This window comes from Stegostoma tigrinum, chromosome 19 (genome assembly GCF_030684315.1).
Source record: "Stegostoma tigrinum isolate sSteTig4 chromosome 19, sSteTig4.hap1, whole genome shotgun sequence".
NCBI lineage: Eukaryota > Metazoa > Chordata > Chondrichthyes > Orectolobiformes > Stegostomatidae > Stegostoma > Stegostoma tigrinum.
In genome coordinates this window covers 5155651-5183475 of record NC_081372.1, presented here as the reverse complement: position 1 = coordinate 5183475, position 27825 = coordinate 5155651, and the positions used below count along the sequence as shown (strand labels likewise).

Below are 27825 nucleotides of genomic sequence, written 5' to 3'. Positions count from 1 at the left end.
TGGAATCAAATAAAACATTTAATAATAACAATTCTGAACATAACAAAATTCACTTGAATCAAACAGGCAAACAAAAATAGGTTGAAAGGTAGTTTCTGGATCTCTAGTCCTACTCCCTAATGGTACTTTTTCTACATTTGATTTAGAATCATAGAATTGGCAGGCACGATGAAGTCAAACTGAGCTTTGTGTGCACACAGAATGAAGATTCAGGCAATATTTTTCAAGGATGTTTCACGTCTGAATAAGCACCACGTCTGTACGTTCAGAACTAAAATTTCAGTTTTCAAAGTTTGTCTTGTTCATTTGTTTCTGCCAAGTGTGATTCTCACATGTGGAATAACCAGATCAGCCATGATCTTATAGAATGGCAGAGCAGACTCAAAATGGGCTGAATGGCCACCTCCTATTCCTATTCTTTCCTCAGAGTAGGATAAAGATGTCCTACAACAGGTCTGTAATACACAAGGAGCCCAGTGAGCAGAACAGAGACTAGGACCCTACACTGTAGCATTGTATAAACATCATTTATTTTCACTAGATGGAAGCTTTGTTGGCACTTCAGAACAACCAGAATGATGCTCATTCCAACATTTAAATGTATTTTGGGCACCAGGTATATTAGACTAGTCTCCTACTCCTAACTGCAGAGAACAGGTGATCAGCACAGTTAGAGGACTTAGTCTGTGCAGCTGCACGGCCTCTCTCTTTGCCTTCCCGGACAATAGCTTCTTGAGATTAAGAACACTTGTTTCTATCACAAGCTTCACAATTCCTCCTTGAAGGTCACTCACTCTCACCAAGACACCCCGTAAAACCTACCACTGGCTAAGTTTCTGATTGTTCAATCTCATATCTCTTGCTGTGTCACAGTGTGAAACTCCATTCGATAACACACTCCTTATGAAACCTAACTAAAAAGGGGCTATTTAAATACCAGATGAATAAACTAACAAAGGTTACCTGATGTTCTCTTTCTCACTCCACTCCCTTTATGGGCACTATATAAACAGACCCAAAGGACAAGAGCTAGAATCAGCCACAAAATGTTAGTTAACTTCATCTTCTATCAGCACTTTATTTAAAAATGTAAGTATTAAATATACACATGCACACACCAGCCTCTAAATACAATTTAGTATCTGGCATTGAGAGGTCTATGGTAGCCACGCGAGGTATTTCTGTCTCCCAATCCCCAACGCTACTGCCTAGTGAAATCCATTTGTTTGGAACTCTGCATTTGAGGGTAAGCTTGGGGTTCTTCTTCAAAAGTAGTATCCTAAAATGATTCTCTAGCCTGCTGTCTTGTAAAGCAATGAGCTGCCACACTGCTAAAATTGCCAACAAACAACTCAATCTTCCATTTCTACATCTCCATCCTCTCCAGCACACTTACTAGCTTCCATTTCCATTTCCACACTTTTCCCTACAGGGTCTTTTCCAGCTTCTAGCTGTCCCACTTCTTGTATTTCCATTTCTTCTGTGCACTCACTTTCATCTTTACCAGAGTGTGGGATCATCCTTTCAGAATCGCCTTGACCTTCATGAATTTTTAATTCAGCCAACACATTTTTCTGTTCTAAATTGCTAATTGCTGTTACTTCTTTTGTAGATTTATCAGCTTCTTTGGTAATCACTTCTAGTTTAGCTACATCATCTAGCTCTTCCTTTGATGTATTGCCAGTTTGACTTCCTTCAATTACAGGACTATCTGCTTCAGTGCTCACTTGCCCTGGCTCAGCCATCTCATCAACCCCCTCTTCTGCTGTTTTCTTTATGACTTTCCCTTCCATAACCGGCATTTCTGCTTCCCTTGAATGCACTAACATTTCCTTTCCTGTTTGGCAAGTAGCTTCACCTTCTATTTTTTGTGTTCCCACATCACCTTCCATTCTTTCATGTTCAGTTTGGCCGTTCTCAGCCCCTTCAATATCTTGCACTGAGTCTTCAGCATTCGGTTTAATATTTTGCACAGCAATCGCTTCCACACCTTCAGTTTGCTTTTCAATATTTTCATTGCACTTGTTTTCGTCGCCATCACTCTTCTCTTCAGTGCTACACCTCTCCTGACTTATGGGCGCATCAGGATTTTCAGCTTCTACTTGATACTCCGAGGTCTCCTCTGTGTCTTTCTGACACACTGTCTTCCTCTCCTGAGAATCTGAAGGCCTCTGTTTCATTAGACGTCTCTGCTTTGAGACGTGGCCCTCATCTGATGGCAAGCAACTACTTTCTTCACCTTTCGCCAACGTGTCTTCATCTGATGTTTCCTCACTCATTGTTTCTTCTTCTTCCTTATTGAGTTCTTCATGAATATGCCTAAACCGGTGTTCTATTTCCTTGGGAGGACCCCAGACGAAGTCTGCTCTTGGCCGATAATGCTTCTGGGCATATACTATCAACTTTCTTCTCTCAGATTTACTTCGAATGGTATAAAGAAAGTAGTCCAAGACACTCTCTCTAACATTGGGCAACTGGTTATGAACCAGTGTTTGAGTTAGGAAAAACTTCACCAATGGGGGCTGATAGTGTTCAAAGCCCATCTCTCCAAGGCACTTCAGTATTCGAGTGATGCGGAGATTATTGTGTGTGCGTCTGAAATGGAAGACAAAATACGATCAGCAAAGTCAACAGTAAACCTGGCAGTGGCAGACACTCATAACAGTGACCCCAATGATTAGGACTGCACGGGTCCCACTGGTGCAAATATAAACAAAAAGCAGAACATTGTTGGTGGGGGGGGGGGGGGGGGGTTGGGGGGGTGGCAGAGAAGGCAGTACTGAGGGAACATCATCCTATTGTAGGATGCAGCACCATGGGAGGGCCACACTGTCACAGGGAGCAAATACCAATGAAATGCTGCAATTTGAAGAGACGTGATGATGTATCTCAATGCTATTGGAGAGCTTACTCCAGGTAAACCTTACATTCATTGTTGGAAAGGTATATACTTATACAGGTAGCTCTGCTATAACACCTGTTAATGTCAATTGCCATGTAACGCAGTTGAATAGTGGATGCTGTTTTGATAACACAAACTTTCTGCTGTAGAGGTATAGCAATTTCCCCATAAATGTGATCTTCAAATGGTGATATTCTGTAGTGTGAGGTCACACAAAAACACAACTATAGAGTTATAAGGAAACTACCTGAAGCATCATTTTGGAAATTTGAATTTTAAAATAGAAGTAAAATGTGTGGTGGTTTCAGGTCTGAGACTTTTTCCTTAGAGGTCAGAAAGTCATGTGGAACAGTGAACTAAATCATTTCCAAGAAAGCACATGACTTAAGTGCCTACAGGAGACTAACACTATCAACTAACACCACTGCTCTCCAATTAAGTGTTGACAAAATTGAAACACTCCAGGGGCTACAAAGTGATTTGAATCCAGAATCAGGTTCTAGTGCAGCACTGCAGTTTTATCTAAGAAGGGTTTTAGTTTATGAAGTCTCTAATATGTAAGAGTCTATGTTGATGTTTTCAAGTTGTTAGAACTGAACACACAGAGGTTTAGGACTTCAGAAGAAGGTCATCAAACCTGGGATAGTAGGAACTCCAGATACTGCAGAATCTGAGATAACAAGGTGTGAAGCTGGATGAACACAGCAGGCCAAGCAGCATCAGAGCATCAGGAGGGCTGACGTTTCGTGTCTAGACCTTTCTTCAGAAACAAAACCTTCTGAAGAAGGGTCTAGGCCCGAAACGTCAGCCTTCCTGCTCCTCTGATGCTGCTTGGCCTGCTGTGTTCATCCAGCTCTACACCTTGTTATCATCAAACCTGGGAATCTAGTTAAAGGAAGGAGTGTAGAAGATATTTAGACAAATGGCTCCAGGGATGAGACGCTTCAGTTACTAGGATGGATTGAAGACATCAAGACAGTCTTTCCTTGTAAGAAAAACAAAGTAGATTCGATTGAAGTTTACAAAATCATGAAGGATCTGTACAGAGTAGACAGGGAAAAACTGTACTGACTCGTAAAAGGACAGAGGATGTCAAGGCACGGATTTAACGAGGTTTACAAACGTAGTACGACAAATGCAAGGACTTCCTATACACACACGCGCAAGTCGTTAGTCCAGAATGCACTGCCTGGACACATGGTGGGAGCATGTTCAATTGAGGCATTCAAGAGAGTATTGCATGATTTGTTAAACAGAAACCATGCGTAGAGTTAGAAAGGGCAGGAGATTAGCACTAAATTATGGTGCTCATTTGGAGCGCTGGTTCAGGTACAATGGGCTGAATGGTCATCTTCCACCATTACAATTCTGTGATTTTAATTCTGAAGTTAAATAAGAACAAAATTTCATTGGGATTGATTATCTGAATCGGATATTGTTGGGAAATACATTAAGATTTCTGGCTTTGTTATTATTTTGTGTAATAAACTTGGATTCTTTTGTTAAAAAAGTACTGGCAGCCACATAAGAATATATTCAGCGACCAGCTACCGTGGTAACCAGCTACAAAACATTTACATCATGGTCTATCAAGCTGGGTTTCACTCTGTGATCGGATTTGTCTGGTGTTACCATCAGCTGGATCATAATTATACCCAGTGCCCCCATGTTGAGATGAAAAGATACTATATAAATACAAAACTGGTGACACTCACAGATTGAGGTTGTTGAATCGCTCTTTCCAGTGAAGGGCTCGTTTCACTGCTCCTGTTTTCCGATTTACTAATTTAATGCCATAAAAATCCAGCATTATCTCATACGCTTTAATCAGTCTCCAAGTTGCATCTTTAGAATTTTTGAATAGCTATTGACATTGAAACACACAGTTAATAAATTAAACAAAACCTATTTAAATCATCTCAAGAAATAACAAGAGACACTGAACATTCAAATTCATTCCTGGAGGAGGGCAGCTCCAATATTCATGAAAATGGATGACCTCCAGGACAAAGCAACCCACTTGTGGATCACATTTAACGCCTTCAACATTCACTCCCTTCACCACTGACACACGGTAGCAGCAATGTGAGCCACCCACAAGATGCACTGCGGTAACTCACCAAAGCTCTTTTGACATCAACTTCTAAGTTACTACAATGTCACAGAGCTGATGCACAGGCATGCCACCACCTGCAAATATCAACACCCCCCCCCCCCCCCCCCCCCCCCACCCCCAACCAAGTCATTCGCCATCCTTATTTGGAAATTTCATCGCCTAGGTCAAAATGCTGGAAACCCCTCCCTAACAGCCTTGTGGCTATTTCCGCAGATTTGGACTGTAGGGGTTCAAAAAGGTAGCTCACTTCCACCTTCAGAAAGGCATTTGGGGATGGTGAATAATTGATGACTTGGCCAATGACACCCATGTTCCATAAATTGAATTTAATACAAAATAAGTGCCTTGTTTTAAGTCCTCACATGATTTTCATTGCGTAAGGGCTTTTTGTTGCCAATGAGCTATTCAGGGAATCAACCCCCTGTGCAAAGGTAAAACCAGGCCACAGTGATCAAAAGGATTCTTAACTCATTCCCCTACCTGAGCAGAATTAATACATTGTCCAAGATTGGGAATATTAAATCTGACCGGAATTCAATCTTCCTACAGCACAGTACACTGTCTAAGCTGTCAGCCATTCTCATGGGTTGAATTATCACCTCGGAGTCAATAAAGAAAAGCAGTAGACCAGGTTAGTAGGAACTGCAGATGCTGGAGATTCTGAGATAACAAGGTACAGAGCTGGACGTAAAAGCTTTTTTAGGTATGTGAAAAGAAAAAAAATGGGTAAGACTAGAATTGGGCCCTTGAAGTCAGAAAGGGGTGAATTTGTTATGAGGAACAAGGAAATGGCAGAAGAGTTGAATAGGTACTTTGGATCTGTCTTCACCAGGGAAGACACAAGCAATCTCCCAGATGCAGTAGTGGCTGAAGGACCGAGGGTAATGGATGAACTGAAGGGTATTTATATTAGGCAGGAGATGGTGTTGGATAGACTGTTAGGACTGAAGGCCGATAAGTCCCCGGGACCTGATGGCCTGCATCCCAGGGTACTTAAGGAGGTGGCTCTAGAAATTGTGGATGCGTTGGTAATTATTTTCCAAGGTTCTATAGATTCTGGATCAGTTCCTGCAGATTGGAGGGTGTCAAATGTTGTCCCACTTTTCAAGAAAGGAGGGAGAGAGAAAACAGGGAATTATAGACCGGTTAGCCTGACGTCAGTGGTAGGAAAGATGCTGGAGTCAATTATAAAAGATGAAATTACGAATCATTTGGATAGCAGTAACAGGATAGGTCAGAGTCAGCATGGACTTACGAAGGGGAAATAGTGTTCGACTAATCTTCTGGAATTTTTTGAGGATGTATCCATGAAGATGGATAAGGGAGAACCAGTGGACGTAGTGTACCTGGACTTTCAGAAAGCCTTTGATAAAGTCCTGCATGGGAGATTGGTGAACAAAATTAGGGCACATGGTATTGGGGGAAAAATACTGAGTTGGATTGAAAATTGGCTGTCTGACTGGAAGCAAAGAGTAGTGTTAAACGGGTCCCTTTCAGAATGACAGGCAGTGACCAGTGGGGTACCACAAGGTTCGGTGCTGGGACCGCAGCTGTTTACGATATGTATTAAATGATATAGACGAAGGCCTTAAAAGTAATATTAGCAAATTTGCTGATGGTACAAAGTTGGGTAGCAGTGTGAAACGTGAGGAGGATGTTATGAGAATAAACGGTGACTTGGGCAGGCTAGGTGAGTGGCCGGATGCATGGCAGATGCAGTTTAATGTGGATAAATGTAAGGTTATACACTTTGGTGGCAAGAACAGGAACGCAGATTACTATCTCAATGGAGTCAAGTTAGGTAAAGGGGAAGCACAACGAGATCTAGGTGTTCTTGTACATCAATGAAAGCAAGCATGCAGGTACAGCAGGCAGTGAAGAAAGCTAATAGCATGCTGGCCTTCATCACAAGAGGAATTGAGTATAGGAGCAAAGAGGTCCTTCTGCAGCTGTACAGGGCCCTGGTGAGACCGCACCTGGAGTATTGTGTGCAGTTTTGGTCTCCCAGTTTGCGGAAGGACATTCTGGCTATTGAGAGAGTGCAGCGTAGGTTCACAAGGTCAATTCCCGGAATGGCGGGACTATCAATATGTTGAAAGATTGGAGCGACTGGGCTTGTATACAATTGAGTTTACAAGGATGAGAGGGGATCTGATTGAGATGTACAAGATTATTAAGGGATTGGACACTCTGGAGGCAGGAAGCACGTTTCCGCTGATGGGTGAGTCCAGAACCAGAGGACACAGTTTAAAAATAAGGGGTAGGCCATTTAGAACAGAGTTGAGGAAAAACTTCTTCACCCAGAGGAAGTGGTGGACATACGGAATGCTCTGCCCCAGAAGGCAGTGGAGGTCAACTCTCTGGATACTTTCAAGAAAAGAGAGAGATAGACAGAGCTCTTAAAGATAGTGGAATCAAGGGTTATGGGGATAAGGCAGGAACAGGATACTGATTGTGGATGATCAGCCATGATCATAATGAATGGTGGTGCTGGCTCAAAGGGCCGAATGGCCTACTCCAGCACCTATTGTCTATTGGATGAACACAGCAGGCCAAGCAGCAGAGGTGCAGGAAGGCTGAAGAAATCATTTCTGAAGGAGGGTCTAGGCCCGAAACATCAGCTTTCCTGTTCCTCTGATGCTGCTTGGCCTGCTGTATTCATCCTGCTCTACACCTCGTTATATCAGTAGACCAGGTTGCTGACTTGAACACAGAGCTGGCTTCTTCTCATTCGGACATTTTGTCATCATGCTAGGTGACATCAGCGGCCAGGCCTCTAATGAAGCAATGTTGTTCTACTCCGCTTAGAATTTACTCCGGTCCGATATAGTGAGTAATGTCATTTCTGGTTTTGTTCTGTATTTGAAAGGTCACTTCATCTGATGAAGAAGCAGCATTCTTAAAGCTTGAGATTTCAAATAAGCCTGTTGGACTATAACCTGGTGCTGTGTGATCTCTGACTCTGAACGATTGAGCCTTTATCCTGAGACTGATTGTCGTTTGATTTATTGTTGTCACATCATGCCATTCAAAGTGCATCAGGGTAGCAGAACAGAGTGTCGATTGCAGTGTTACAGCCGCAGAGAGAGACATCAGAATTAACATTTGAGGGGTCCATTCAAAAGTCTGATACCAGCAGGGAATGTGTCATTCTTGAATCAGTTTATACATGCATTCAAACTTTTATATCGCTTGCCCAACAGAAGAGGGTGGAAGGGTATACCCGGGGTGGGAGGGTGCTTTGCCTGGTCAGCCGGAAGTACAAATGGTTTGGTTGGAAGGTTGAATTCTGGTCAGATTTAATATTCCCGATACTGGGTTGGTTTGAGAGATGGACTGGGATGTATTCACAACTCTCCATCATTTCTTGTTGTCCTGGGTACGGCAGGTTGCCATACCAGGCTGTGATGTATCTGTACAGAATGCTTTCTATGGTGCATCTATAAAAATTGGTAAGGGTCATTGTGGATGTGCTGAATTTCCTTAGCCTCCTGACGCAGTAGAGGTGTTGCTGTGCTTTCTTGACTGTCACTTCAATGTGGGTGGGGGGACCAGGACAGATTGTTGGTGTTCATCACTTCCAGGAGCTTGATGCTCTTGACCATCTCCACCTCAGCACTATAACACAGACAGAGATGGGCCCTCCACTCTGCTTCCCGACTGTGCGCTAGATCCATTTGCCAGGGAGAAGCAACCTCTCAGTGTTAGTCCTCTTCCGAATCTCGTGTGCTTCAATGAGATCTCCTCTCAGGGTCCCTCAGGCAAGAACGTACACCAAATGTCTGAAGCTGCAGTTTCTCTTGTGTCCAGCAGGATTACTACTTTTTTAACATTATCAGTAGGGTAAAACTAATCTGTCTGACGATGGTCTAAAGCCAACTCACGTTCCCTTATTGTTACATTTAGGTGTGATTCTGACATAGAGGCAGTCATAATCCCATAGATGGTAATTTCACACTGTTAGCTCCACAAACTCTCAGTCCCTGACCAGGAATCGAACCGGGGCCATGATGGTGAAAGTGTCGAATGCTAACCACTAGACCACCAGGTCTTCTCAGCTCCAGGGAATATCAACCTAATTTACTCAAGCCTTTACCATACAACAACCCTTTCATCCTGGAGACCAGCCTTGTGAACACTTGCTGTACTGCCTCTACCGTAAGCACAGATGTCCTTAAACCAAAAACACATGCAGCTCTGTCACACCAAAACCCCATGCAGTTCTAACTTCTTTACACGCAGTCATTGTGGCAAGAGGGTTATAGGACAAATGGTCAGAGCTTCAAGCCCGACTCTGGAGCTGGAGTTGGCACTCCAAGCACATAACTGAAGAATTCATAGACTATTGGAAGAACTATCTTTGAAACAAAACATTAAATGAAAATCCCGTTTGTCCTCTCAGACATGATTTTAAATAGGAGGGTCTCTTCTGTGTTCTGGTCAATATTCATTCTGCAACCAATAGCACTTAAAAACAAACAGATAATTTGGTCTTTATCGTATTGCCGTTTTGGGGACCTGACTTGTGCAAACTGCATTACAAAAGTGACTACACTTCAAAGAGGAGCTCACGTATTTTGGGACGTTGTGAAGTCATGAAAGATGCTTATGAAAATACTGACTTTCTTCGAATTAAAGTAGTTATAAAAAATCCCTAAAATCTGAGCCAAGGAAACAAATTATTGCAAATTCTGAAATCAAAACATTTGTGTTGTAAGCTTGTACAGTTTGACTCTTTTTCTGAAGATCAGGAATGTTTGGTTCATTTGACTCCAATGGAAGACAATGCGGAGTAATTCCCTTCCTTTGATACACACCTCAATTTCTTGTCTTGTGAGCTCCTTAGCATAACAATTCATTCCAGGTTCTCTCAATGGGAACAGCCTGAAACCACAAGACGAGCAAATGGTTAGAAGTGAGAATCGCTGCAGATGGTCAGAAATGTTTTAAGCATGCACAGTGAAAACCACACAGTGGCTGAAACACTGATGTTGAATGAGTTAGATCAAATGGGATCCAGGGAGAGCTAGCCATTTGGGAACAAAATTGGCTTGAAGGTAGGAGAATGAGAGTGGCAGACAGTGAGAGATGGTGGAGGGTTGTTTGTCAGAGTAGGGGCCTGTGACCAGTGGTGTGTTACAAAGATCATTGCTGGGTCCACTGCTTTTTGCCATTTACATAAAAGATTCAGATGTGAATATATGAGGTATAGTTAGTAAGTTTGAAAGTGACACCAAAATTGGGGTGTTGTGGAGAGTGAAGGTAGTTAGTTCAGAGTACCATAAGACATAGGAGTGGAAGTAAGGCCATTTGGCCCATCAAGTCCACTCCGCCATTTAAATCATGGCTGATGGGCATTTCAACTCCACTTCCCTGCACTCTCCCCGTAGCCCTTGATTCCTTGTGAGATCAAGAATTTGTCGATCTCTGCCTTGAGTACAATGGGATCTTGTTCAGATGGGCCAGTGGGCTGAGGAGTGGCAGATGGAGTTTAATTTAGATAAATGTGAGGTGCTGCATTCTGGAAAGGCAAATCAGGGCAGGACTTATACACTTAATGGCAGGGCACTGGGGAATGTTGCCAGAGACCTGGGGAGCAGGTTCTTAGGTCCTTAAAAATGGAGTTGCAGGTAGACAGGTTGGTGAAGTACACCTGCCTATATTGGTTAGTGCATTGAGTAGAGGAGGAGTTGGGAGGTCATGTTGCACCTGTACAGGACATTGGTTAAGCCACTTTTGGAACATTGTATTTAATTCCAGTCTCCTTGCTATAGGAAGGATGTTGCGAAAGCTTAAAGGGTTCAGAAAACATTTACAAGGATGTTGCCAGGTTTGGAGGGTTTGAGCTGTAGGGAGGGGCCAGTAGGTTGCAGCTGCTTTCCTTGAAGTTGAGGGGTTATCTTATAGAGACTCATACAATCATGAGGGGCATGGATATGGTGAATAGACAAGGTCTTTTCCATGTGGTACAGGAGTACAAAAGCAGAGGATATAGTTTCAGGTGAGAGGGGAAAGATTTAAAAGGGAACTTTTTCAAGCAGAGGGTGGTGCGAGTATGGAATGAGCTGCCAGAGGAAGCGGTGGAGGCTGGTTTGATTACAACACTGAAAAGGCATCTGGATGGGTATATGAACAGGAAGGATTTGGGCTAAATGCTGGTAAATGGGACCAGGTTAATTTAGGATATCTGGTCAGCATGGATGAGTTGGACCAAAGGGTCTGTTTCCATGCTGTACAACTCTACGAGTTTGAAGTTATGTCCATGCCACACAACAGCCCAGTAATGACAAAATGTCAACGAGACAATCTGACCATCTGGCCTTGGCCAGAAACTGACCAGACCAGCCACATGAACACAGTGGTTACGAAAGCGAGTCAGAGGCTAAGAATTCTGCAATAATTAAGTCACCTCCTGGATCCTTAAAAGCAGTCCATCTGCAACATACAAATTAGGAACATGATGGAACACTCCCCACTTGCTTGGGCCCAACAGAAGTTGAGAAGCTCGCCACTGTCCAGGACAAACCGCTTGAGCGGCATTCCATTCAGTTCAGTTAACTTTTACACCATCCACCACTAATGCACAGCAACAGCGGTGTGTACCGTCTACAAGATCCAATGAAGTTCATGACCAAGGCTTCTGAACAGCAAGCTCCAAACTCAGAACTTGTACCACCTCAAAAAGGACAAGGGCAGTAGGCACATGGGGACACTACCATCTGTGAGCTCGTTTCCAAAGCACATCACCTGGAATAGATTTTGATCACCTTCGCTTCACACTGTTGTTGGGGTTAAAATGCTGGAATTCCACCCCCACACTGCGGGTGCGCCGGGAGCTGGTTGGCTCAACACAACTGGTATTGCAATGGAGAGAGATGAGAACAGCCAACAATAATTACAATCGGCTGAGATACTACCTTCTCAGCCTCGCCCCTCGCCCCTCGCCAGAGATGCGGTGACCTTCAAGTTGAACTCACCACTGGTTTCTCCTTAATGACAGCGCGGCACTCTGGTTCTCTGGGACTATGTCAACCTTATCTTACACCACATGCACCACAGCGGTTCAAGAAGACAGTTCACCATCACTTTCTCCAGGTCAGTTGTGAACAGACAATAAATTTTGGGCCTGCTGCCTCACATTCCCAGGAATGAAGAAAAATAAACATCGAGAGACAAGATTGTGACAACAGGCGGCCTGCAAGCTCGATGAACCAATCCATTAGACTGGAGATGGAGAAGGTGGGAAATGAGGGAATGTCAGTCAGATCATTATTCCACGTCTGCCTGTAGATCACAGAATCTTCAGAACACAGAACAAAGCCTTCAGCGCCTGTCCTGGTTCTTTGAAAGAGCTGTTCACTTTAGCCTCGTACCATTGCCTCTTCCCCTACCAAAACCCTGCAAAATACTTTTCTTCAAATACAAGCTTTTTGAAAGTTTCTGTGGAATCTAACTCCGCCACTTTTCAGGAAACACCGTTTGGGTACCGAAATTTCTCCTAATTTCCCCAATTATTGTTTTTTTTAAAGAAAAATCAATATAGTGTCGGTTCTATTACCTCTGATCACAGAACCCATTTGCCATAGGAAACAGTTTATCCCTCCTCGCTCCAGCAAATCCCCTCAACTTGGAACACACCATTTGGCCTCTGCTCACACAACCCCAATCGCTTCTCTCCCCACATAACCAAAATCCTTTGAACAAGATCTAAACCTCCCCTCTGCCCTCTCCAAGGTCCTTTATTCATTCACAGGATGAGGACGTTTGTTGCCCATCCCTAATTGCCCAGAGGGCAATTAAGTGTCAACCACATTGCTGTGGGTCTGGAGTCACATGTAGGCCAGGCCAAGTAAGGATGGCAGTTTCCTTCCCTAAAGGACACGAGTGAACCTGATGGGTTTTTCTGACAATGGATTCATGTCGTCATTAGATTCTTAATTCCAGATATTTTATTGTTGAATTCAAATTCCACCATATGTTGTGGCGGGATTCGAACCCAGGTCCCCAGACCGTTAGCTGGGTCTCTGGGTTAAGAGTCTAGGGATAATACCACTGGGCCATCACCCCACCTCCTTGATGTTCTTCAAAGAGTCAGGTGGCTAAGTGTCCGCATTCCACTATGAGCAGCTCAGCCAGAGCTTTGCAAAAGCTCAGTTTCTTTGTTGGTCTTCAATACATCTGTCTACAAAAGGTATATATCCTAAACTCTCTTATGCACTGTGTTAAGCCAATGTGACCCCAAAACAATGCGGGGCAGAGGCCTCAGTAAGTGCTGAGGTAGATCATCTGCCTTCCCAATGTCACACTGCATAATATGTACCATGTAGTTTTAAAAAAAATTAGACAGAACATATCGTCAAAATGTACAAATATAAAAGGAGGAAAATAGTACCATTGGATGTACGAATGGCTCCTCTCCAAAAGTACATATTTTCCCTTCCACTTCTGAATTATCTCCTCAATGGTCCATCCTAGAACAGGAGAAGAAATTAAAAGTTAATTTCCCATTGAAGGCCTGGTAGTAAAAGGGAAACTAAAGTAGCAAGGGAGATTATGGGAACTGCAGATGCTGGAGAATCCAAGATAACAAAGTGTGGAGATGGATGAACACAGCAGGCCAAGCAGCATCTCAGGAGCACAAAAGCTGGCATTTCAGGCTTGGGACCCTTCATCTTTTTCTGATGAAGGGTCTAGGCCGGAAATGTCAGCTTTTGTGCTCCTAAGATGCTGCTTGGCCTGCTGTGTTCATCCATCTCCACACTTTGTTATCTCTAAAGTAGCAACTACCTGGTTGAAAATGGTTAAATTCTAACGTGCTCACTGTAGAGTCAAACCGTGTTGTTTTTTTCCCTGAGGGAGGGTGTCAGAAGATTGGCTAATGCCATTTCTTCTCTACTTTATACCCCTGGATACAGATCAAAACGTAAACTCATGTTGATGTGTAGGATATCTCATCAGCTGCAAAAGTCCTAAATTATTAGTCTGACATCCTTCCTCCCAAGACGACATTCTTTAACGTCCACATAAGATAGCTCGCACCACAACAAAGTGCTTTTGGTCATGGACAGTGAGTAGGACTCACCTCAGAATGTGAACATTGAGAGTTTATGTTCTATTCTAGAAGTCAGAAATTCGCTAAAGATCCTTCCAAACCCATGACCCACTTCAAGCGAGGAGGACAAGGGCAGCAGATGTATGGGAACACCAACCCCAGGCAAGATTCCCCCCAACCCACTCTCCATCCTGGCTTGGAAATAGATCACCATTCCTTTACAACATCCTGGAATCCAATCCCTAAAGACATTGTGAATCAACCTACCGCACGTGGGCTGCAGCGGTTCAAGAAGGCAGCTCACCCCCACCCTCTCAAGGGCAATAATACAGGTAATAAATACAGGGGCCCAGCCAGCAACACCCACATCCCATGAATGTGTGAAAAAGAACATTCCCTGTATTGAGTGGTGAAGCCTGAGAATTAGAGCCCTTTCAGGAAAGAAAAACAGGAAAATAGCCAGTGGGTTAACAAGGATCTAGAACCTATCTTTGACCCTTTTCATATAAATTACTGTATATTTCCACAACTTTCCATCACATATCAAGAAAATATTCTCTGAGCAATGTTTTATTTAACACTGGCCGCCAAATGAGGAAAAAAAAATACTGATGGACTGGTACACAGGTAGGTGCATCTATTCAGATGGAACCTTAAAAGAAGGTTCCATGTCCTTTCAGGGGACCATAAAAGATTCTACACTCAATGTTTGAATTTAGAAAGGACTTCTTCCGAAGGCAGTGAGAAAACAAACCATCAGTTGGCAACCGCTTACCATCAGGCTGAGAGGCTTTCTGATTCATGTAGAACTTGAAGTTAGTGTTATCATTATTCTTTGCTTTATCATCCAAATCCTGTTGGGAATAGAAGCTGGATCAAAATGGGAAAACAGCTGGCGATTAACATTAAAACTGCTCACGTAAACATTGAGAATCCCAATAGTGGATCTAGGGGAAGCCCTTTTTTTGTGCAGTGACTGGTGAGGATGAGAAATTCGCTATCACAGAATGTTTGAGACAAATCATAAATACATGAAAGGCAAAGTTAGACACATAAGGAGGGGAAAGAAAATAGCAGGACACGCTGACTAAAACCAAAAAAAAATGGTGAAGACGCTCCGCAGGTTTGGGACTATTTGTAGGGAGAAAGAGAATTAACAGGTTGGTTTCTCCAGGGGTAAGTTTGAGACAAGTAATTCCCCAAACCCACAGGCTCATCTCCTTTAAAAAGGCCCAAATCCACCTGTACAAAAACAGAAACTGCAGGCAAAAGTCAGGTCTGGCAGCATCAAAGGGAGAGAAACAGACTCTTCATCAGAACTGCTCACATCAACAATGTTGGGAACCAATGAGCATTTGAAATCATCCTCAAACTGACAGAATAAAGTATAATTTGTAAAGATCCTTTGGAGAATCAATTCAACTTACAACTTCTTAAAAGTTACAATCAACCACTGCCATTTGCAGTAACAATACTAAAAGCTTGTTTGCACATCTAACCGCTTGTATAAATAAACAACTAAGCAGTGAAAAGGTTATCACAGGGTAATGTTTCAAGCTCATCAAGACATTTATAACGAAGCCATGTGGCAAATGTATCGACAAAAGCAGGCTGAAAAGATGGCCTCTTTATGAATACAAGGCTTAACTCCAAGAATGAGTAACACACTCCAAATCTCAGCAAGCAATGCTTATACAGTGGCAGAAGGGAGAGAAAACTTCCTTTGATTGGCATCGATGTTACCATGTAATAGCCTGAAAACTATTCTCATGGCCTGTGTATTTATTTAGACAATTAAGAAGTCTAAAGCAATTAAAATTTGGATATTGAGACTGTGATCAACTGATAATGAAGGAGAAGCTTGCAGTCGGTCTCAATGGGAATGAGAAACACCTGTTTTCCTTTGGGTCATGACTTGAAACTGGGCCTCACCATGGTGCATGACACCTCTCAGTGGCCCAGACCCCATCTACTTACAGAAGGGGCCTGATTTCAATAATACTATAGAGTAGCTTGAACCATTAGCCCTGCAATCGAGCCAGCAAGGGCAGAAGTGACAGGAGCAAGCTGGTAGCCCTCGCCCTGTGTGATTAGCCTTTGGGAAAAAAATGGTGATGAGAGCAGGAAGCCCAGTACCAGGTACAACCTGTCATTTTGAAACGTCCCTAAGTCTCTCAAATCAGCAGGAATCTGAGTCAGCATTTCACTGCCTACAGAGAATGCCCGACCTGCTGAGTATTTCCAACACTTTCCGTTTTCACCTCAGGTCCCTAGCGTCCATGGTATTTTGATTTTAGTGAAAGATGGATTGTGGGGTGGGAGGAGCCAGCTGGGTTGAATGAATTTACAGCACAGACATATGCCAAGGTAAAATGAAATAAGGCTAAGTCTTGTCCTGTTGCAACTGAGGGTTGGAAACCTCCTCAGTGCTGAAAATGAACAGCAGCCTTGCTAGCCAGTTCAAATGTGTTTAAAGGCAGACATGACTGATGGTACACAACACTCTCTCAGACTTACAGGGTAACCATGCCGATAGCGCTGCAGGTCCTTTGCTGCTCTCCAATTTCGCCAGCGATGGGCCGAGTCCTGAAACAAACAAACGCTCAATACTGGCAACTTCCACAACACATTTGCCGTTCAAATAAAAGATTCAGTCACAGGACTTCAGCAGTGGACCACTAGGGCCAGGGCCAGGACCGAACACTGCAGTGAACTACCAGGGCAGGATCAGGAGCTGGCCTTTAGGGTTAAACTTGGGCCGTGCAACAGACAACTTGGAGTCTGACATTAGGCAGTAAGGCAAAGGAGAAAAAAAAAAGTGTCCCAACTTTTCTTTCCTTTTAGTTTTTTTTCAATTTTTCGAAATAAACTTTATGGTGGGGCTGTATGGAGAAACAGAACAAACAGCACAGGCTCTGCTGTAATCTCAAGCATGTACTGCAGGTAGATGTGAACATGTAATGCCTATTTTATCCAATTATATCCTGTGCACTAACTTGGAATGGTCCTGATTCAAACACAGTTGGATAGAGATCTGGGCAAGTAAATGTGTCACTTTCTGACTGGAAAATCATCATCTGTAGCAACAGGTGATCAGAAGCTTCTCTATGGAATTGGCATAAAACCTTTGTTTTTTTTACAAAGATTGAGCTATACACAATTGGCTTGGCCTCTACAGCTCCGATGCATTAACAAATAAACATCTCAGCAAGTCAAAGAAAAGGTATAGGGTCAAACTCTCACTTTCACAACTAATTTTCATGGTGACAGATTAATTCCATGTGTCATAAATGAAGCCTAACACCTCTAGCGCCTAAAAGGAAAAAGGGCAGCAGACAAACGGGGTGCTCCTGAGATGCTGCTTGGCCTGCTGTGTTCATCCAGCCTCACTCTTTATTATCTTGGATTCTCCAGCATCTGCAGTTCCCATTATCTCTTTCAGCAGACAAATGGGATAGCTCCCGGAAGGTTTCCCTTCCATACACCTGCCTGATGAACCATGTTGTGGAGGTGCTAGTGTTGGACTGGGGTGGACAAAGTCAGAAATCACACCACACCAGGTTATAGTCCAACAGGTTTATCTGAAATCCTTCACCTGACAAAAGAAGCAGCACTCCAAAAGCTTGTGATTTCAAATAAACCCTATTGGATTATAACCTGGTGTCATGTGACTTCTGACTTCACCTTGCAGAGGTTCAATAACTGCTGTTCCTTCAGTGAAAACTCTGGACCTTCCTCTCTCACAGCATTGGGTGTACCTATATCAAGAGCTGCAGGATGTCAAGATGACAGCTCACCAACGCCTTCCCTGGGGTAAGTGCGGACAAACAGTAAAATGCTAGCATTTCCCACAGCGCCCACATCCTATGAATGAATGTTAAAAAAAGGCCATGCACAACATGTTGTATGGTACCTACATATTTCGGATAGTTTCGCTTCTCAGGTCTTGGGCCAGTTTCTGGTCGGTTCTTCTGTAAAGTAACACAGACACACTTTAGACTGGTGTTTTCTGACAGAAACTGCCAACGAGCTTGACAACAGTGGCACTGATGTAGTCACAAGTGGGTAAATGGGCTTTATATATGCTTTAATTTAACAAGCATTGACCAGCACTCAATGTAACCTGCTGCTGCATTGTCCTTTTAGAGGTTGTGTTAAACCAAATCAGCATCTCCTCTCTCAGGCAAGTAAAACATCCATGATTTTACCACCAACAGCAGGGCTCTGCCTAATATAACCTCAGCTATTTGGACAGTTTGGAAAGGCTGGGGTTGTAGAAGAGAAAGCAAAAGACACTTGACAGAAGTGCTGAAAGATCAAGAAACAGCTGGATAGAGTACAGCAAGAGAATCGGAGATCATCAATTTAAAGATATTGGCAAAAAGATGGCAAAACAAACGCTTTTTTCCTCCAAAAATCGCAGCAAGTGATTTGAATATGGAATGCGCTGCCCAAGACTTCAATGGAACCTTCAAAATGATTTGGGTAAACATCCGAGCAGACAAAATTTGCAGGGTTGCTGGGAAAGTGCAGGGGAGTGAGGTTCTTCAGGAGTCTCTTGTAGAGAGCTGGCATGAATGTAGGGTTCCTGCTGTGCATGATACGAAGGTTCAACATTTATCCCACAATTAATTTCACAAAGATTGTCAGGCTATAACCATATTTGTGGAATCTGGGATGTCATGTTTCCTACGCTACAGTAGTGAGACTTCAAAACTCCCACCTTAACAGAACTGTGGATGTGTCTATACCCCAAAGGACCACAGTGGTTGAAGAAAGCAGTTCACCATCACCTTCTCAAGGGCATTTTGGCGTGAGGAACAGACGCTGACCCAGCTGGCAAAGCCCACATCCCGTGAACAAATAAAACAGTTTCTCAATGTATGTACAGTGCTTTCAACATCTTCAGGTCATGAAAATGTGCAATAAGAAATTTGTTTCTTATGCTTTGTTGATTCCCTTAGCACCCAAAAATCAATCACAGAGTCTTGGACACCCATTAAAAAAAAACTGACCATTCAAAAACCCTTTGAGGTGGAGGATATTAGATTCATCATCCCGAGTGAAAAGATTTGTTCTCGTTACAACCTTAAAAGAGTTGAGGCTCTATCTCGAGCATGTCAGAATCCAGAATCATTCTGACATTCTCTAGGCAGAGGGAAAACAGCCTCTTACCATCTACCCTGTCAAACCCTCAAACAATTGTCAATGCTTCAAATGAAAAGTAAAATCACCTCTCATTCCTCTACAGGAACAGGGGTAGGCCATTCAGCCACGAACCTGTTTCACCATTCAATGAGATCATGGCTGATCTACGGTCTACCACCACATGCCTGCCTTTGGCCCATATCCCTTCATAGCTTGGCTTAACAAAAAATTCCTCTCTCTCAAATTTAAAACTAACTGATCCAGCATTCCCTGCCATTTGTGGAAGAGAGTTCCAAACCTCTCCCATCCTGTGTGTGTAGTGGTGCGTCCGAACACTTCTCCTGAGTGGGCTGCCCAAAATGCTCAGACTATACCCCTCGTTCTAGAATCCACCACCAGTGGAAATTGTTGAACTTTATCCACACTGTCAATATGCCGAACACTGCCAACAAATTGTTCCCTAAACCGTCCACATTCTAGAGAAAACAGGCCTAATTTGTAGAAGTGTTCTCCCCATAACCTGTAAACCTACATTGTACTCCCTCCAAGGCCAATATATGCTTTCTAAGGTGTGGTGTCCAGACCTGCTCAGAGTACTTCATGTGGAAACTCACTCGGGTTTTGTGTAACTGCAACAATACATCAACATCTTTATACTCCACTCCTCTAGATTTAAAAAAAAGGGCCACCATTTCATTCACTTTCTTCATTAAACTTCAGAGAAGTCTGCCCAATCCCCACTCCCTTCATCCTCAAATCAATCCAGTGAATCTTTGTTCCACCAAAATGCATAATTTCACATTTCCTGACATCACACTATTTGCCACCTTCTTGCTCACTCAGTCAATCTGCTTCTATCCCTCTACATACTCCTCACTGTTAACTTTACAATTCAGCTCGGTATCGCTAGTGCCTGAAGAATGGCCACCAGACCTGAAAATGTTAACTCTGACTTCTCTCCACAGAATCTGTCAGACCTGCTGAGTTTTTCCAGCAATTTATGTTTTTGTTTCAGACTTCCAGCGTCAGCAGTTCTTTGACAAAACAAAGAAAACCATTGATAAATCTCTATTATCGTTAATTCATGGGATGTATGTAGCACTGGCTAGGCATAAATCCCAGAGGGCAATTAAAAGTCAGCCACATTTTTGTCTGGAGTCACATGTTGTTCCCTAAATAACATGGTTGAACCAGATGGGTTTTTACAATAGCTGACAGTGGTTAAATTGGTTAACACCAAACTAAATTTTTATTCCAGATTTCTCTATTGAATTCATCTATCAGTGGAACATGAACCCATGTCCTCTGAGCAGCAACCCAGGGTTCTAGATCCTCATGCAGTCACTTTACCCAATACTCCACCACCTGCCCTGTACTTGATTGACTTACTGAAACCATTAATATAGATTAGAAACTGAAGCTGAATATAAGCTTATCAATCTTCCCTCTGTCTTTTGGGCTTTGACTGAATGTGCCGAACTCTGGTATGTAAATCAAGCCACCCCTCGCGTCAGAGCCTAGACTGCAATTCCCACTAGCTCTCAGGCTTGAACGAGTGGGTAGTATTAGTCAGAAAACTGGGTTTAACTCCCACTCCAGAGATAAGAGAACAGAACCGAACCGAAGCTGATACTACAGTGAATACTGAAGGAACACCACACAGTATCAGACACCATTGTTTCCCTCAATGCTGGTTATGCTCTGCATCAGAACAAATTACAATGTCTGGAGGATGGCACCCAAAGGCAGAGAACGAATGCTGAATATTGCATAGAATGGTTGTGAATACAATTTTAACCCTGACAGACATGGAACTCAATGTCAGAATAAATATCAGAAAGCAGAATTCCTTCCAGACACTTACACAGAACGCTAAATATTGGCCACAATACACTTGCAACATTTAAAGTCGTGTCTATTTAAAAGTTCGAGAAAAGAATTTGAAAACTATCTGCTCGCATTCGTGGTGTAAAAGACTCCTTGGCACAATTTTGAAGAAGACTAGTTATCCCTGGTAAATAATAATCTTTCAAACCATTTTTAAAATTAAAAAATCCCTTCTAAGGATCACAGGCCTGTTTATGGCAGCTTGTTCTGTGCAAATTTCTCAAATTGTGGTAGTGACAATGCTTCAAGAAGCGTTTGATTGGTTATGAAATACTTTGGGATGTCCTAAGGTCAAGAAAGTTGCAACAGAGCAGGTGATAGAGAAAGGTGCAGCTAGAGTCTGAGCAAGGTAAAGGTAAAGTCCTAGAAGAACGTGGGGCTACTCTCTCATTAGAGAGAGGGGTGACTGGCAGTGGTTTAACTTGAGGGTCGCCACACCTCAGATGAAGGGAAGAGTTGAGGTGCAGAATCCTTCATGGAAGACTCACTCAGTGTGGGAATCATACCCATGTTGCTGGTGTCACTCTGCATCGCAAACCAGCCATCCAACCAAATGAGCTAATCAACCCCCAGCATCCGAGTATTGTTCACTTTAACAGCTTGGCTGTAATTCAGCAATTATACAATCAACATAGTTAGGAGGATTGGACCACCCGGTCCCTCCACCCAGTTCCACCATTCATTGGGATATTGACTGTTCTGATTACTCCATTTACTCTGATGAGCTCTTGCACCATTGCTGCGGCTTATCGGAAAACTATCCACCTCTGCTTGAAAATACTCAAGAACTCCGCTTCCTCCACCTTTTGAGGAAGAGAGCTGCAAGTACGGATGGCCCTTTGAGTAACAAAACTTTCTCATCCATCTTACATGGGCGACTACTCATACTGCAACAGTGACCTTTAGTTCGCCTGTCCTTGAAAAAAGGGAAAGAGAATGTGAAAAACTCACCTGGATCCAGTTTGAAAAAAATGGAGAAGATTAGCACCCACAACCACGGAAGAAAATAAATCTGAGGGATAGTAAATGCACAGACAGTAAGAAGAAGAGTATGAATGATCAAATATGTTTGCTCTCGTTCACGGACTAGTGCCACAACGTGCAAGCTGGAAATATGTAAGGGCTGACATTTGTAGTTAGTTCAGAACTGTCTCCAGGAAGCTCCCTTACATCACTTCCTACTTGAGGCAAGATTGAACAAATATAGTTTTGAGCAACAGATTTAAGTATTCTTTTTAAAATGTCGCTTCCTAAAGTACTTCAAGAAAGCATTTCAAGTAAACCAAACACAACAGGATGCCCAGGAAACAAATGGAAAAAAAGACAGGATACATTTCTTTAAATCTTCTCCTGCTTTGCTGTTGTAAACAGAATTTTTTCTGAAATTTCACAGGTCAATCTCAAAGAAATCTTCCCTCGATGGAGGGCACTTTTTAAAATAAAAACCCGACAAATAACAACACCAGGAGGATGTCACCCAAAAGGGGCAGAGAACAAATGCTGAATTGTGGCCTGTCTGGATTTTGCTTAGGACTAAAATAGTTTTGAATACAACTTTAACTGTGACAGACACAGGATTCGCAAATGTAGAATTCCTCACAGGCACTTACACAGAACACTAGACACTGGCCATGCTATACCTGCAACATTCAAAGCTGTGTCTCTTGAAAAGTTCCAGGAATTTCTGGTGCATTTGGTTTGACTCCATGAGACATCTGTGCCAGAGGTTCGGTATGTGTGCATTACTCATGGCAAGGGCAATGTAGGCCAATGAGTTCTTAAGTGTTGAATGGTTTCTGCCAGTTCATTGTTTAAGCCCAAAAGGTTGAATGGCCTCCTTCTTTTCTTACTTAGCAGTCTCACAGAGCTGACTGCCTTACTCCTCGAATCATGATTGACAACTTGGAGGGACTGAACAACTGTTTTCTGTCCCTGTGGTCCAAAGGCTAGATGGAGTTATCAAAATAAATAAGCCAGAGATTACATTTGCAAAAAAAAGTGACTTGTGCTTGACATTATTTACCAAGACTGAAAGTGAAACTAAAAACATATCACATCCGATCAGAGCACTCCTCTATCCTGACACTGCAGCACTAATCACCACGTGGATGCTCAGATACACAGACTGTCTATGCCACATTGGTCGCTTGCTCCCCTTCACTGTAAACGTTGAAGGGGGTGGGGAAACATGAATGAGTTATGGACATGGTTACATGCCAACCCTGGATCATACGAAATAACAACCTGCTGCAAATGGATTGGCAGAATTTGTTAACCGTGGGACCAAGCTGATGGGTTAATGTGCGCTCTCAGCAACTTGATAACTGGACGATGTCCATGTGTCTCAGCAAGACGAGCTGCTTCTACTTTCACTGTCTGTGCTGCTTTCTGGCTATATCCCAGCAGGATACAATGATGATTACAGCAGCCCCCTTGTGACAGGGATCTCCCGTTTTGTTTGTCCTCAAACAGAGGACAGCTTTGTTGGCTCAGGAACATCGTCAGGGCAGGTGGTGGTCACAAACCCAGGGCCTCCTGCACAGTGAGGTCTCTGTAACAGGCAATCAGAGCTCCACTTCAAGGACGTTCGTGAGTGTGACAATCAGGCCCCGGACACCAGCTCTCACAGCTGGGAGTCACTTGCTGGCAACAGGAAAATGGTGACACCTCCTGGGGACTGGCATTCCCCACCATAACGACCGATGGCTACAGTGACGTGGAAACAGATGCCCACATTAAGGACAACAACCTGCGATGTTACTCCGTAGCTTCAGGCATCTTCACTTGTGACAGTCCCTCAAGGATTCACCTCTTCAGGAGTCAGGAAGAAATGCCCTAATCTGAAATGGATTGTGTGCTGTGCCCATCACCTTTTGTAGACAGAAGGATTCCAAGAAAATTCAGAGAACTGAATGTGACCTTATTTCCTACTGTGGCAAATTAAGAATTTTAATTCATCTTAAGAAAGAAATCTGGAATAACAGTTGGCATTGCTGTAAAAATAAAATAACCACAGAGCTGGTAGACTGGTTAGACTCTCAAAATGTCTTTTAGGGAAGGAAATCCATTTCATTACATACCTTCTGCATTTACGTAATTCCTGTCCTACAGCAACATGGTCAAATCCTAATTGCCTCAGCAATGCTAGCCAGTTGTATCAAACAGCTAAAAAAGAGCATGAAGCTGGTCCATTACACAAAAGCTGGGGGCATTCAATAAATGCCAGACTTGTCAGCAAAGCCAACATCCTAAAATATTCTCATTCCTTTTGCTAAAAAAAAAATTGCAACGTGTATGCAGCCAGATGTCCCCTTCCTGTGGAAGGGGAGTTTCAGCCCATCCAGGCTGCGCTAGCTGTCTGCAAGAGCAATTTTGCATGTCCCACTCTATCTATCTTTCCCATTGCTGTGTAACCCTTTCTTCAGCTGCCCATCCAATTCCCTTTGGAAAGCTAAATTGAATACTTCTCCACTACATTCTTAGGCAGCATCTTTCAAGTCTAACCACTCGCTGCGGAATGAAATTATTCCTCATGAATTCCTTGGCACATCTGCCGTTCAATTCAATTGGTGTAGTCTGAAACCAACAAGAAAAAATTTGCAAGTGAATCAAGGGGCTGAATGGCCTGCTCCTGTTCTTAAGTTACAGGCTTAAGGGTGAGGGGCTGAATGGCCACCTCTTAATCACACCTCATCCGGAACAGCATCAATTATTATATCATCTGACAGCATCTGTGAAGGAGAAAACAGAGTTAACGTTTCGGGTCCGGTGACCCTTGTTCTGAGGAAGCATCACCGGACCCGAAGCATTAACGGTTTTCTCCTTCACAGATGCTGCCACACCCGCTGAGCTTTTCCAGCAACTTCTGTTTTGTTCCTGATTTACAGCATCCGCAGTTCTTTCGGTTTTTATTCAGTCACTATATCGTGACTTAAGTCTTTTATAAGGGAAGGGAAATGAGGAAAAAAAAACCCAAAAACGTCAAGTCCACAACATCTCTCAATTTTTATGGATGCACGGTGGAAAGCATCTTATAAAGATCTATCACAGTTTGGTACTGCAACTGCTCTTCCCAAGATCGCAAGAAATTACACAGTGAGTTGTGAACACAGCCCAGTCCATCACGAAAGCCAGCCTTACTTCTACTGGCTCTGCCCACACTTCCCGCTGCTTCAGGAAAGCAGCCAATGTTATCAAAGACCCTTCCACCCCAGTTATACTCTCTTCCATTGGGCAGAAGTTACAAAAGTTTGAAAACACGTACCAACAAACTTAAGGCCAGTTTTTCCTCTGCTGTTATCAAACTTATGAACGGGCCTATCCTATTAGAGTTGATCTCTCTCTACACCTTTTCCAAGATCCTCAAAATGACTGGCAAAACAAAAATCACTCAAACAACAGTGTCCCTTCCCAAGCCTCACTCACAAGGGAGGTCTAATCACTCAAAACAGCACTGCCAGGTAAGGCATGTTGTTCATTCACCTTACACCAGATGCTCAAAGCAAGCTGAGTTCTGTAGAACAGTCACTAGAACCGAAACATTAACCTGGGACCTCTTTACACAGACCTGAGTTTCTCCACCAATTTCTGTTTCGAACCTCACTTGGGGCTTGACATTCACAGGAGGGCAGCAGGAACACTTTACAACCGAGTGGCAATGTCAGTGGACGAAAAATAACTGATAATCCAGAACTCTAATTTATGGCCAATGGTAAAATTTCAACTCAATTTAAAAAAAACAGAAATCTGGGATGAAGAGCCAGTTGAATGGTGAGCGCTGCCAACCGATCTTAAAATCTGAAAAAAAAATTTGATGAACTGTGGATGCTGAAAATCAGAAATTGCTGGAAAATCTCAGCAGGTGCAGCAGCATCTGTGGAGACAGAAAGCACAGCTAATGTTTCGAGTCCAGTGACCCCTCTTCCAGGCTTCTGTGCAAAACCTATCTGGTTCACTGATGTGTATTAGGCAAGAAAATCTGCCATCCTTAGCCTGTCTGGCCTACATGCGACTCCAGACCCACAGCAATGTGGGTGACTGAATGGATTGCTTACTGAACTGAGCAGGTAGCCCAGAGCCTGTCAAACAGGGGCTGGAGCAAACCATATTTGAGCCTTTGGCGTATTTGGGTGGACAAGGGACAATATGCCTCATGCCCAGTGCAAGTATTCCTGGAAATGTTATTTGATACAGGGGATTTCAGGAGCCATAGACGTGCAGTGCAGCAGGCTGGGAACTCCCTATGCTGGGTCCCTGACTGAAAGCAGGAACATTCAGTACTGTGCAAACATGGTGGTATCCGTTTCCTTGAAACACGCTCAATTGCAGCCAGACACACAAAATCTGGCACAGGTTCAGCTGCGAAACTTCAGAATTCGGACACATCTACAGGGTCCAATGCGAATTTCGCCCCTTGTCTGGTGGCCGGGACAGCCAGAAACCGCAAGGCTGAGAAATACCGGCGACTGTCATTCAGCCACAAGCGGCCGGGCTTCCTAATGCAAACATTTCCGACAGAATTCCCCCCCGTCTCGGCCAACAATCCCCCCAACCTTCAAAAAAAGAGAGAGAGAGAGAGAGAGCCTCAGCCCTGCTCTTACCCGGGGCACCGTTCGTTTTTGTTGAGTTTTCGGGGAGCTCGCTGCTGACTCGGGCTCAGGTTCGCCTTCGCTCTCTGCCCAAGTGGAATCATAGTCTTCGTCTCCCCACATTGTCCGCGGGGAGGCTCCGAGCACTAACGCTTACAACTCCTCCCACACCCCCGCCCCGCTCCTTTGCGGACAGCTACAGACCTGGGAAATCACACAGCAAAGTGCAAATAATCAGAAAGTTCACAGACACGGGCTGGAAACAGAGAAGGGAACGAGGCAGAGGGTGGAGTCTCTCCCTAACACAGGAAAGGAAAATCAGAGCAAATTTCTTTCTCTTTCGATTTCCTTTCGAGCCTGCCTCCTGTTGGGAGGGGAAGAGAGGGCTCATTTCCTTGCTCCGGTTGTACGTTGTCCAAACTTCGAGAGCAGCTGACTCCTGCCACTCGTCCTTGCAGCTCGTGTGAAAGCTGCATTTGGGCAGCGCCGGTCACTTCTCACAAAAAAAGTCAGCGCCCGTGAATTGGGTGGTTTTGGAGGGAAATGTGGCTTTGCCGTGATCAGATTCCACGAACCAAACTGCACCCGGGGGAAAGGGGCTTGAAGCAATGTCAGGTTTACCCCCAGCTCCAGTTTCAAAGATCTGTAAGGACAATAAAGCCATTCAGCCGCTGGGCCTTGCTCTGCCACTTAATAAGATCATGATTAGAACCTCATATTGCACATTCCCACACCCCCCCCCGGCCAATTTATCAAGTTCACCTCCACCTCAGACACGTTCAGGCACTGCTTCCCATTACTCTTCCCGGAAGAGTTCCAAAACATTCTCAACAATCAGTGAAAACATTTCACTTTTTGCAACAAAGAACCTCTTATTTTTAAACAGTGACTCATTCTCAATTTTCCCAGAAGAGGAAACATCTGCCCTGTCAAGATCACTCAGGATCTTGTGCACTTCAATCAATTCATTCTCGGGATCTGGGTGTTGTTAGTAAGGGCAGCGTTAATCACCTCAACATTTTTAGACCAGCATTTATTGCCCAGTGGGTAGTTAAAAATCGACCACATTGCTGTGGGTATGTAATCACATGTAGGCCAGACCAGGTAAGGATGGTAACCTCCCGTCCCTCCC

The 27825-nt window shown here is 43.6% G+C and overlaps 1 protein-coding gene across 1 annotated transcript; it reads right to left on the bottom strand.

Moving 5' to 3' along the window:
• Window positions 1-27063, bottom strand: LOC125461620 (opioid growth factor receptor-like protein 1). The gene is made up of 8 exons (XM_048550546.2): window positions 26706-27063; window positions 17988-18041; window positions 16588-16656; window positions 14846-14924; window positions 13411-13489; window positions 9836-9902; window positions 4618-4766; window positions 1-2595 (listed from the first exon to the last, which is right to left on the bottom strand). Exons 1-8 carry the CDS (start codon window positions 26814-26816, stop codon window positions 1353-1355), a joined length of 1851 nt encoding a protein of 616 aa, XP_048406503.1. The 5' UTR covers window positions 26817-27063; the 3' UTR covers window positions 1-1352.
• Window positions 27064-27825: the final 762 nt, after the last annotated feature.